At 46.8% G+C, this 12,957-nt stretch overlaps 1 protein-coding gene across 5 annotated transcripts in view; it reads left to right on the top strand.

Annotated features, from left to right (window-relative positions):
* Window positions 1-12,957, top strand: part of LOC110517270 (tudor domain-containing protein 3) — a 64,814-nt gene that overhangs the window by 13,103 nt on the left and 38,754 nt on the right. For 4 of the 5 annotated variants that reach the window (XM_090206733.1, XM_090206731.1, XM_090206730.1 and 1 more), the window contains exons 6-10: window positions 1,019-1,090; window positions 2,542-2,691; window positions 2,978-3,199; window positions 5,858-6,029; window positions 6,305-6,454. In XM_090206733.1, the coding sequence (XP_090062859.1) occupies window positions 1,019-1,090; window positions 2,542-2,691; window positions 2,978-3,199; window positions 5,858-6,029; window positions 6,305-6,454 (766 nt within the window). The remainder of the gene's footprint in view (window positions 1-1,018; window positions 1,091-2,541; window positions 2,692-2,977; window positions 3,200-5,857; window positions 6,030-6,304; window positions 6,455-12,957) is intronic. The other variant, XM_090206732.1, reaches the window with a different exon arrangement.

The raw sequence follows: 12,957 nt of genomic DNA, 5'->3' as shown, positions 1-12,957 counted from the left end.
TACTAAAGGGCGTTGTAAAGGGCGTACTAAAGGGCGTACTAAAGGGCGTTGTAAAGGGCGTACTAAAGGGCGTTGTAAAGGGCGTACTAAAGGGCGTACTAAAGGGCGTACTAAAGGGCGTACTAAAGGGTGTACTAAAGGGCGTTGTAAAGGGCGTTGTAAAGGGCGTACTAAAGGGCGTACTAAAGGGCGTACTAAAGGGCGTACTAAAGGGCGTACTAAAGGGCGTACTAAAGGGCGTACTAAAGGGCGTACTAAAGGGTGTACTAAAGGGCGTTGTAAAGGGCGTTGTAAAGGGCGTACTAAAGGGCGTTGTAAAGGGCGTTGTAAAGGGCGTACTAAAGGGCGTTGTAAAGGACGTACTAAAGGGCGTTGTAAAGGGTGTACTAAAGGGCGTTGTAAAGGGTGTACTAAAGGGCGTACTAAAGGGCGTACTAAAGGGTGTACTAAAGGGCGTTGTAAAGGGCGTTGTAAAGGGCGTACTAAAGGGCGTTGTAAAGGGCGTACTAAAGGGCGTACTAAAGGGCGTTGTAAAGGGCGTACTAAAGGGCGTTGTAAAGGGCGTACTAAAGGGCGTACTAAAGGGCGTACTAAAGGGCGTACTAAAGGGTGTACTAAAGGGCGTTGTAAAGGGCGTACTAAAGGGCGTACTAAAGGGCGTACTAAAGGGCGTACTAAAGGGCGTACTAAAGGGCGTACTAAAGGGCGTACTAAAGGGCGTACTAAAGGGCGTTGTAAAGGGTGTACTAAAGGGCGTACTAAAGGGCGTACTAAAGGGCGTTGTAAAGGGCGTTGTAAAGGGCGTACTAAAGGGCGTACTAAAGGGCGTTGTAAAGGGTGTACTAAAGGGCGTACTAAAGGGCGTTGTAAAGGGCGTTGTAAAGGGCGTACTAAAGGGCGTACACACATCTACACAACACATACACAACACACACACACCTAAGTAAAGGAATGGAATTAAGAATGTCTAAATATATACTAAAGGGCGTTGTAAATTCTTCTCCCCTTTGACCTCCAGAGCTTGGCCAAACACAGCAGGAGTAACATCGGAAGAGAAGGTGGAGCCCCTCCCTTCGTGCCCTTCGGACAGGTATGACCTGCCAATATTTAACCAGTTCCACGCACAGCCAATCAGACTGATTCCCTCTCCGTTGACTAACCAATTAGGCTGATTCTCTCTCCGTTGACTAACCAATCAGACTGATTCTCTCTCCGTTGACTAACCAATCAGACTGATTCTCTCTCCGTTGACTAACCAATCAGACTGATTCTCTCTCCGTTGACTAACCAATCAGACTGATTCTCTCTCCGTTGACTAACCAATTAGTCTGATTCTCTCTCGGTTGACTAACCAATCAGACTGATTCTCTCTTCGTTGACTAACCAATCAGACTGATTCTCTCTTTGTTGACTAACCAATCAGACTGATTCTCTCTGTTGACTAACCAATCAGACTGATTCTCTCTCCGTTGACTAACCAATCAGACTGATTCTCTGTTTGTTGACCAACCAATCAGACTGATTCTCTGTTTGTTGACTAACCAATCAGACTGATTCTCTCTTCGCTGACTATCCAATCAGACTGATTATCTCGTCGTTGACTAACCAATCAGACTGATTCTCTGTTTGTTGACTAACCAATCAGACTGATTTTCTGTTTGTTTACTAACCAATCAGACCGATTCTCTGTTTGTTGACTAACCAATCAGACTGATTCTCTCTCCGTTGACTAACCAATCAGACTGATTCTCTCTCCGTTGACTAACCAATCAGACTGATTCTCTCTCTGTTGACTAACCAATTAGTCTGATTCTCTCTCAGTTGACTAACCAATTAGTCTGATTCTCTCTCCGTTGACTAACCAATCAGACTGATTCTCTCTCCGTTGACTAACCAATCAGACTGATTCTCTCTTTGTTGACTAACCAATCAGACTGATTCTCTCTGTTGACTAACCAATCAGACTGATTCTCTCTCCGTTGACTAACCAATCAGACTGATTCTCTGTTTGTTGACCAACCAATCAGACTGATTCTCTGTTTGTTGACTAACCAATCAGACTGATTCTCTCTTCGCTGACTATTCAATCAGACTGATTATCTCGTCGTTGACTAACCAATCAGACTGATTCTCTGTTTATTGACTAACCAATCAGACTGATTTTCTGTTTGTTTACTAACCAATCAGACCGATTCTCTGTTTGTTGACTAACCAATTAGTCTGATTCTCTCTCGGTTGACTAACCAATTAGTCTGATTCTCTCTCCGTTGACTAACCAATCAGACTGATTCTCTCTCCGTTGACTAACCAATCAGACTGATTCTCTCTCCGTTGACTAACCAATCAGACTGATTCTCTCTCCGTTGACTAACCAATCAGACTGATTCTCTCTCCGTTGACTAACCAATCAGACTGATTCTCTCTCCGTTGACTAACCAATCAGACTGATTCTCTCTCCGTTGACTAACCAATCAGACTGATTCTCTCTCCGTTGACTAACCAATCAGACTGATGAAATTGTCGTCTCTCTGTGCTCCTCAGAAGTGTGTAAGGAATGAGGAAGTGGACTCCAGAGAGCTGGACACCAGGAAAACTCTGGTCAACACCAGTGTGGTGAAGACGGCTGACGAGAACGAAGAGTTTGAGAAGCAGAGGCTAGCAGCCATCGCTGAGGTGGCCAAGAACAAAGAGGTGTGTGTGTCTGTGTGTGTGTGTGTGTGTGTGTGTGTGTGGTTTTATCCCTGTTGTCGTAGCTATAGTAACTGGACCACCCATGTCTGTGAAACTCTGTCCGTGTCCCACTGTGTGAGTTGGTACTGTTTCTACTGGCTTGTTGTATACGAAGGGCCAGTTTCCCAGACACAGACCAGGTCTAGATTCTCCATTGTAAAACAGTTGTTTAGTCCAGGAAGAGACTTTGTCTGTCTGCCCCCCCGGGAGGAATCCAGCTCTGAGTGTCTTTTAACCTCTTCTGAAGGGAACTCGGACGTTTGGCGGCGGAGGCAATGCTGGCGGGAACCTCGTTAATACAGGCGGTCGGGACCGACGAGGAGGAGGAGACCGAGGAGACAGGGACTCGTACCGGCAGAGACGAGAGGAGAGGACGGAGGAGTCCAGCCGTCCAGAAGGAAACTACAGAGAGCTCGGGAGTTACCGGGAACAACCAAACTACCGGGAACTAGGAAATTACCGCGAGCTGGTGAGGGCTTTGACCTTTTGACCCAGTGTTTCCCTTAGCTCTGTGTAGGCGGGTGGGTCTCTTTCCCTCTGTCTAAAATCCCCCCCCCCAACCCTGGCTCCTTTCAGTTTTAATTGAAGATGTTTGAGGTCTTTGTGGTCAGGAGAATAATTCTGGTAAAATATGCCTGGGCTCTCTGGTTTTGGGCTTGACCTGTCTAGGGCTTCACAACAACAACAACAACAACAAGTCAGCTTAATTAATTTGTTTAATCTAGATTCCTGGCTTGCAGTGTCTCTGATTTAGGTTTTTATTGAGCGTTTTGGTGTCAGAGTCAGATGATGGTTTTAGGGTCCCTCTGTGGTCTGATTGTGAAATAATCTCGGGGACCCTCATTGGTGTCAGACGGTGTGGGACTGGGCCTCAACAACAACGAGTCTTTCATTCAGTTGTGTAATGTAGACTCCTGGCTTGGAGTAAGACCCCTCCCTGCCCCCATTAGGCTGTCTCCCAAAGGGCACCATATTCCCTCTATAGTTCACTACTTTAGACCCTATTCCCTCTATAGTGCACTACTTTAGACCATATTCCCTCTATAGTGCACTACTTTAGACCATATTCCCTATATAGTGCACTACTTTAGACCCTGTTCCCTATATAGTGCACGGCAGGGTAGCCTAGTGGTTAGAGCGTTGGGCTAGTAACCGGAAGGTTGCAAGTTGTTCTTAACTGACTTGCCTGGTTAAATAAAGGTAAAATAAATAAAAACTACTTTAGACCTTATTCCCTATATAGTGCACTACTTTAGACCCTGTTCCCTCTATAGTGCACTACTTTAGACCCTGTTCCCTCTATAGTGCACTACTTTAGACCCTATTCCCTATATAGTGCACTACTTAGACCCTATTCCCTCTATAGTGCACTACTTTAGACCCTATTCCCTATATAGTGCACTACTTTAGACCATATTCCCTCTATAGTGCACTACTTTAGACCCTATTCCCTATATAGTGCACTACTTTAGACCCTATTTCCTATATAGTGCACTACTTTAGACCCTATTCCCTCTATAGTGCACTACTTTAGACCCTATTCCCTCTGTAGTGCACTACTTTAGACCCTATTCCCTCTATAGTGCACTACTTTAGACCCTATTCCCTCTGTAGTGCACTACTTTAGACCCTATTCCCTCTGTAGTGCACTAGTTTTGCAAGTAGGGAATATAATGCCATTTGGGACATGGGCTATGTTTCCTCCTCAGTGCGTCTTGACGGGAGGGGTGGGGAGAGGAGGAGGGGGGAGAGTGGGGAGAGGAGGGGGGAGGGAGAGAGGTGGAGGGGGGGAAGCAGGGGACAGGAGAGGTGGAGGGGGGAGGGTAACAGATTAAGGAGATAATCTGAGGAGTCTCAGTAGAATAGAAAGGCTGTTAATCTGGAGCAGACTACAGTAGAAGTGGTGATGAACTGTGGATGTAGTTTTATGGGGTGAATGAAGACCTGAGAGAGAGAGGGAGGTTCAAATGGGGGGGAGAGGGGGAATTAAGACCAGAGAGAGGGAAGTTCAAATGGGGGGGTTAATGAAGACCAGAGAGGGAAGTTCAAATGGGGGGGGGGGGTGTCAATGAAAACCAGAGAGGGAGAGGGAAGTTCAAAGGGGGGTGGGGGGGGTTAATGAAGACCAGAGAGGGAAGATCAAATGGGGGGGGGGGGGGGGGGGGGTTAATGAAGACCTGAGAGAGAGCGGGAAGTTCAAATGGGGGGGGGGGGGGGGGTAATGAAGACCAGAGTACATCGTTACAACACTGTATTTATACATGACATTTGTAATGTCTTTATTCGTTTGGAACTTCTGTATGTGTAATGTTTTACTGTTCGTTTTTGTTGTTTATTTCACTTCTGTTTATCTACTTCACTTGCTTTGGCAACGTTAACACGTGTTTCCCAGGCCAATAAAGCCCAGAAAATTGAATTGAGAGAAGAGCGTCACCTCTCCTATGTTCCAAAATAATAAAGACATTTCAGATGTCATATTATGTCTATATACGGTGTTTAAACGATGTGCTCCGGGTCTTCATTAACCCCCCCCCATTTGATCTCTCCTCCCCCATTTGACCTCTCCTCCCCCATTTGAACTCTCCTCCCCCATTTGAACTCTCCTCCCCCATTTGAACTCTCCTCCCCCATTTGAACTCTCCTCCCCCATTTGAACTCTCCTCCCCCATTTGAACTCCCCTCCCCCATTTGAACTCCCCTCCCCCATTTGAACTTCTCCTCTTTATCTCTCCTTTTTCCCTCCTCCCTTCACCCCGCATTATTTATCTCTGCTACCATCCCCCCTCATCCCATCTCTCCATCCCCCCTCCTCCCATCGCTCCATCCCCCCTCATCCCATCTCTCCATCCCCCCTCATCCCATCTCTCCATCCCATCTCTCCATCCCCCCTCATCCCATCTCTCCATCCCCCCTCATCCCATCTCTCCATCCTCCCTCATCCCATCCCTCCATCCCCCCTCATCCCATCCCTCCATCCCCACTCCCATCCCTCATCCCCCCTCATCCCATCCCTCCATCCCCACTCCCATCCCTCCATCCTCCCTCCCATCCGTCCATCCCCCATCCCTCCATCCCCCCTCGCATCCCTCCATCCCCCCTCCCATCCCTCCATCCCCCCTCCCTCTAGGTGGATGAGCGGGCCCTAAGGGACATTATGGAGATGGGGTTTGATAAGGAGGATGCTCGTCAGGCCCTGATGGACAACAACAACAACATGGAGGTGGCTCTCAACAGTCTACTGACGGGGACCTTCAAACCCCCCCCACCCCCTGAGGAACCCAGCAGACCCCCACCCAGAGGTAAGCCCCCCCCACCCAGAGGTAAGCCCCCCCCCACCCAGAGGTAAGCCCCCCCCCACCCAGAGGTAAGCCCCCCCCACCCAGAGGTAAGCCCTGCTCCCACCCCCCCACCCAGAGGTAAGCCCCCCCCCCCCCCCCCCACACAGAGGTAAGCCCCCCCCCCCCCCACCCCCCCCACCCAGAGGTAAGCCTACAACATGACCTACGACTACGTAATAACTATAGAATCCCATTGATAATGTGACTTTTCTGCTGCGTCTGTTTCCTCCATGCAGCAGACAGAGGAAGGGGTCGTGGCCGGGGTCGGGGTCGGTCCAGTAGGTTTGGGGGTGAGGATGAGGAGGAGGGAGCAGGAGGAAGACCGTCAGGACCCAGCACTCTGTTTGACTTCCTGGAATCCAAGATGGGGAGCTTCTCCCTACAAGGTACAGTCCTGTCCTTTACCAATAGTCTTCTCCCTACAAGGTTCAGTTAGGAGTCCTGTCCTTTACCAATAGTCTTCTCCCTACAAGGTTCAGTTAGGAGTCCTGTCCTTTACCAATAGTCTTCTCCCTACAAGGTACAGTTAGGAGTCCTGTCCTTTACCAATAGTCTTCTCCCTACAAGGTACAGTTAGGAGTCCTGTCCTTTACCAATAGTCTTCTCCCTACAAGGTACAGTTAGGAGTCCTGTCCTTTACCAATAGTCTTCTCCCTACAAGGTTCAGTCCTGTCCTCTACCAATAGTCTTCTCCCTACAAGGTTCAGTTAGGAGTCCTGTCCTTTACCAATAGTCTTCTCCCTACAAGGTACAGTCCTGTCCTCTACCAATAGTCTTCTCCCTACAAGGTACAGTCCTGTCCTTTACCAATAGTCTTCTCCCTACAAGGTTCAGTCCTGTCCTCTACCAATAGTCTTCTCCCTACAAGGTTCAGTCCTGTCCTTTACCAATAGTCTTCTCCCTACAAGGTTCAGTCCTGTCCTCTACCAATAGTCTTCTCCCTACAAGGTACAGTCCTGTCCTTTACCAATAGTCTTCTCCCTACAAGGTACAGTCCTGTCCTTTACCAATAGTCTTCTCCCTACAAGGTACAGTCCTGTCCTTTACCAATAGTCTTCTCCCTACAAGGTACAGTCCTGTCCTCTACCAATAGTCTTCTCCCTACAAGGTACAGTCCTGTCCTCTACCAATAGTCTTCTCCCTACAAGGTTCAGTCCTGTCCTTTACCAATAGTCTTCTCCCTACAAGGTACAGTCCTGTCCTCTACCAATAGTCTTCTCCCTACAAGGTTCAGTTAGGAGTCCTGTCCTTTACCAATAGTCTTCTCCCTACAAGGTTCAGTCCTGTCCTCTACCAATAGTCTTCTCCCTACAAGGTTCAGTCCTGTCCTTTACCAATAGTCTTCTCCCTACAAGGTACAGTCCTGTCCTCTACCAATAGTCTTCTCCCTACAAGGTTCAGTCCTGTCCTTTACCAATAGTCTTCTCCCTACAAGGTTCAGTCCTGTCCTCTACCAATAGTCTTCTCCCTACAAGGTACAGTTAGGAGTCCTGTCCTTTACCAATAGTCTTCTCCCTACAAGGTTCAGTCCTGTCCTTTACCAATAGTCTTCTCCCTACAAGGTTCAGTCCTGTCCTTTACCAATAGTCTTCTCCCTACAAGGTACAGTTAGGAGTCCTGTCCTTTATCAATAGTCTTCTCCCTACAAGGTACAGTTAGGAGTCCAGGTGTTTACCAATAGTCTTCTCCCTACAAGGTACAGTTAGGAGTCCTGGTGTTTACCAATAGTCTTCTCCCTACAAGGTTCAGTCCTGTCCTTTACCAATAGTCTTCTCCCTACAAGGTTCAGTTAGGAGTCTTGTCCTTTACCAATAGTCTTCTCCCTACAAGGTACAGTCCTGTCCTTTACCAATAGTCTTCTCCCTACAAGGTACAGTCCTGTCCTTTACCAATAGTCTTCTCCCTACAAGGTTCAGTCCTGTCCTCTACCAATAGTCTTCTCCCTACAAGGTTCAGTCCTGTCCTTTACCAATAGTCTTCTCCCTACAAGGTTCAGTCCTGTCCTTTACCAATAGTCTTCTCCCTACAAGGTACAGTTAGGAGTCCTGTCCTTTACCAATAGTCTTCTCCCTACAAGGTACAGTCCTGTCCTTTACCAATAGTCTTCTCCCTACAAGGTACAGTCCTTCCTCTACCAATAGTCTTCTCCCTACAAGGTACAGTCCTGTCCTCTACCAATAGTCTTCTCCCTACAAGGTTCAGTCCTGTCCTTTACCAATAGTCTTCTCCCTACAAGGTACAGTCCTGTCCTCTACCAATAGTCTTCTCCCTACAAGGTTCAGTCCTGTCCTTTACCAATAGTCTTCTCCCTACAAGGTTCAGTCCTGTCCTTTACCAATAGTCTTCTCCCTACAAGGTTCAGTCCTGTCCTTTACCAATAGTCTTCTCCCTACAAGGTACAGTCCTGTCCTCTACCAATAGTCTTCTCCCTACAAGGTACAGTTAGGAGTCCTGTCCTCTACCAATAGTCTTCTCCCTACAAGGTACAGTCCTGTCCTTTACCAATAGTCTTCTCCCTACAAGGTACAGTCCTCTCCTTTACCAATAGTCTTCTCCCTACAAGGTTCAGTTAGGAGTCCTGTCCTTTACCAATAGTCTTCTCCCTACAAGGTACAGTCCTGTCCTCTACCAATAGTCTTCTCCCTACAAGGTACAGTCCTGTCCTTTACCAATAGTCTTCTCCCTACAAGGTTCAGTCCTTCCTCTACCAATAGTCTTCTCCCTACAAGGTACAGTCCTGTCCTTTACCAATAGTCTTCTCCCTACAAGGTTCAGTCCTTCCTCTACCAATAGTCTTCTCCCTACAAGGTTCAGTCCTGTCCTCTACCAATAGTCTTCTCCCTACAAGGTTCAGTCCTGTCCTCTACCAATAGTCTTCTCCCTACAAGGTTCAGTCCTGTCCTTTACCAATAGTCTTCTCCCTACAAGGTACAGTCCTTCCTCTACCAATAGTCTTCTCCCTACAAGGTTCAGTCCTGTCCTCTACCAATAGTCTTCTCCCTACAAGGTTCAGTCCTTCCTCTACCAATAGTCTTCTCCCTACAAGGTACAGTCCTGTCCTCTACCAATAGTCTTCTCCCTACAAGGTTCAGTCCTGTCCTCTACCAATAGTCTTCTCCCTACAAGGTACAGTCCTGTCCTCTACCAATTGTCTTCTCCCTACAAGGTTCAGTCCTGTCCTCTACCAATAGTCTTCTCCCTACAAGGTTCAGTCCTGTCCTCTACCAATAGTCTTCTCCCTACAAGGTTCAGTCCTGTCCTTTACCAATAGTCTTCTCCCTACAAGGTTCAGTCCTGTCCTCTACCAATAGTCTTCTCCCTACAAGGTTCAGTCCTTCCTCTACCAATAGTCTTCTCCCTACAAGGTTCAGTCCTGTCCTCTACCAATAGTCTTCTCCCTACAAGGTTCAGTCCTGTCCTCTACCAATAGTCTTCTCCCTACAAGGTTCAGTCCTGTCCTCTACCAATAGTCTTCTCCCTACAAGGTTCAGTCCTTCCTCTACCAATAGTCTTCTCCCTACAAGGTTCAGTCCTTCCTCTACCAATAGTCTTCTCCCTACAAGGTTCAGTCCTGTCCTCTACCAATAGTCTTCTCCCTACAAGGTTCAGTCCTGTCCTCTACCAATAGTCTTCTCCCTACAAGGTTCAGTCCTGTCCTCTACCAATAGTCTTCTCCCTACAAGGTTCAGTCCTTCCTCTACCAATAGTCTTCTCCCTACAAGGTTCAGTCCTTCCTCTACCAATAGTCTTCTCCCTACAAGGTTCAGTCCTTCCTCTACCAATAGTCTTCTCCCTACAAGGTACAGTCCTGTCCTCTACCAATAGTCTTCATCAGGGTTTTTTGCTACAGTTGAAACTGGTTGGTTTTAACAGTAAAGAAGTGTCTCTACTTCACTTTGCTCCTGAGTTCCTGCACCTTGATGGGAGAGCGAGGTCGCAGCAGAGATCGTTCCCTTCCTCTACCTTTTATCCCGCTGTGATGCCTGCTTTCAACCTGACATTTTGTTTCACAAAGCACATAGCAGTTTGTTACAGCTATTTGTGACATACTTTGAAAAGGGGAATTTTCTCTTCCAGGTAGATAATACGTTTCTTCTGTTCCTGTTTTTCTTTCTGATTCACACTCTTTTTTTTCCAGCATCAAAGATGAACTGTCATTCAAAATTCCTTCAAGTATTGTACATTTCTTTTTATAAGACATAGACTTTTGTGAGAAACGGTGTATATCTGTGTTGAAGTGGCTCCATGAACATGTACCGTTCCCCTCTGGAGACCAGGGTTCATAGTCTCTAGTCCTCTAGTCCTGTCTCTGGTGTTATAGTCTCTGGTGTTATAGTCTCTGGTGTATATCTGTGTTGAAGTGGCTCCATGAACATGTACCGTTCCCCTCTGGAGACCAGGGTTCATAGTCTCTAGTCCTGTCTCTGGTGTTATAGTCTCTGGTGTTATAGTCTCTGGTTCTGTCTCTGGTGTTATAGTATCTGGTGTTATAGTCTCTGGTTCTGTCTCTGGTGTTATAGTCTCTGGTGTTATAGTCTCTAGTCCTGTCTCTGGTGTTATAGTCTCTGGGTTATAGTCTCTGGTCCTGTAGTCCTGTCTCTGGTGTTGTAGTCTCTGGTGTTGTAGTCTCTGGTGTTATAGTCTCTGGTCCTGTCTCTGGTGTTATCATCTCTGGTCCTGTAGTCCTGTCTCTGGTGTTATAGTCTCTAGTCCTGTCCCTGGTGTTATAGTCTCTGGTGTTATAGTCTCTAGTCCTGTCTCTGGTGTTATAGTCTCTGGTCCTGTAGTCCTGTCTCTGGTGTTATAGTCTCTGGTGTTATAGTCTCTGGTGTTATAGTCTCTGGTGTTGTAGTCTCTGGTGTTGTAGTCTCTGGTGTTGTAGTCTCTGGTGTTGTAGTCTCTGGTGTTATAGTGTATGGTGTTATAGTCTCTGGTGTTATAGTCTCTAGTCCTGTCTCTGGTGTTATAGTCTCTGGTCCTGTAGTCCTGTCTCTGGTGTTATAGTCTCTGGTGTTATAGTCTCTGGTGTTATAGTCTCTGGTGTTGTAGTCTCTGGTGTTGTAGTCTCTGGTGTTGTAGTCTCTGGTGTTATAGTGTATGGTGTTATAGTCTCTAGTCCTGTCTCTGGTGTTATAGTCTCTGGTGTTATAGTGTATGGTGTTATAGTCTCTGGTGTTATAGTCTCTGGTGTTATAGTCTCTGGTGTTATAGTCTCTAGTCCTGTCTCTGGTGTTATAGTCTCTGGTGTTATAGTCTCTAGTCCTGTCTCTGGTGTTATAGTCTCTGGTGTTATAGTCTCTGGTGTTATAGTCTCTAGTCCTGTCTCTGGTGTTATAGTCTCTGGTGTTATAGTCTCTGGTGTATATCTGTGTTGGAGTGGCTCCATGAACATGTACCGTTCCCCTCTGGGGACCAGGGTTCATAGTCTCTAGTCCTCTAGTCCTGTCTCTGGTGTTATAGTCTCTGGTGTTATAGTCTCTGGTTCTGTCTCTGGTGTTATAGTCTCTGGTGTTATAATGTATGGTGTATATCTGTGTTGAAGTGGCTCCATGAACATGTACCGTTCCCCTCTGGAGACCAGGGTTCATAGTCTCTAGTCCTCTAGTCCTGTCTCTGGTGTTATAGTCTCTGGTGTTATAGTCTCTGGTGTATATCTGTGTTGAAGTGGCTCCATGAACATGTACCGTTCCCCTCTGGAGACCAGGGTTCATAGTCTCTAGTCCTGTCTCTGGTGTTATAGTCTCTGGTGTTATAGTCTCTGGTTCTGTCTCTGGTGTTATAGTCTCTGGTGTTATAGTCTCTGGTTCTGTCTCTGGTGTTATAGTCTCTGGTGTTATAGTCTCTAGTCCTGTCTCTGGTGTTATAGTCTCTGGGTTATAGTCTCTGGTCCTGTAGTCCTGTCTCTGGTGTTGTAGTCTCTGGTGTTGTAGTCTCTGGTGTTATAGTCTCTGGTCCTGTCTCTGGTGTTATCATCTCTGGTCCTGTAGTCCTGTCTCTGGTGTTATAGTCTCTAGTCCTGTCCCTGGTGTTATAGTCTCTGGTGTTATAGTCTCTAGTCCTGTCTCTGGTGTTATAGTCTCTGGTCCTGTAGTCCTGTCTCTGGTGTTATAGTCTCTGGTGTTATAGTCTCTGGTGTTATAGTCTCTGGTGTTGTAATCTCTGGTGTTGTAGTCTCTGGTGTTGTAGTCTCTGGTGTTATAGTGTATGGTGTTATAGTCTCTGGTGTTATAGTCTCTAGTCCTGTCTCTGGTGTTATAGTCTCTGGTCCTGTAGTCCTGTCTCTGGTGTTATAGTCTCTGGTGTTATAGTCTCTGGTGTTATAGTCTCTGGTGTTGTAGTCTCTGGTGTTGTAGTCTCTGGTGTTGTAGTCTCTGGTGTTATAGTGTATGGTGTTATAGTCTCTAGTCCTGTCTCTGGTGTTATAGTCTCTGGTGTTATAGTGTATGGTGTTATAGTCTCTGGTGTTATAGTCTCTGGTGTTATAGTCTCTGGTGTTATAGTCTCTAGTCCTGTCTCTGGTGTTATAGTCTCTGGTGTTATAGTCTCTAGTCCTGTCTCTGGTGTTATAGTCTCTGGTGTTATAGTCTCTGGTGTTATAGTCTCTAGTCCTGTCTCTGGTGTTATAGTCTCTGGTGTTATAGTCTCTGGTGTATATCTGTGTTGGAGTGGCTCCATGAACATGTACCGTTCCCCTCTGGGGACCAGGGTTCATAGTCTCTAGTCCTCTAGTCCTGTCTCTGGTGTTATAGTCTCTGGTGTTATAGTCTCTGGTTCTGTCTCTGGTGTTATAGTCTCTGGTGTTATAATGTATGGTGTAAATCTGTGTTGGAGTGGCTCCATGAACATGTACCGTTCCCCTCTGGAGACCAGGGTTCATAGTCTCTAGTCC

The sequence above is a fragment of the Oncorhynchus mykiss genome, chromosome 18 (assembly GCF_057628025.1).
Source record: "Oncorhynchus mykiss isolate SJ-2025 chromosome 18, ASM5762802v1, whole genome shotgun sequence".
Classification (NCBI taxonomy): domain Eukaryota; kingdom Metazoa; phylum Chordata; class Actinopteri; order Salmoniformes; family Salmonidae; genus Oncorhynchus; species Oncorhynchus mykiss.
The sequence above is the reverse complement of the archived record's forward strand: the minus strand, read 5'-3'. Positions and strand labels throughout refer to the sequence as shown.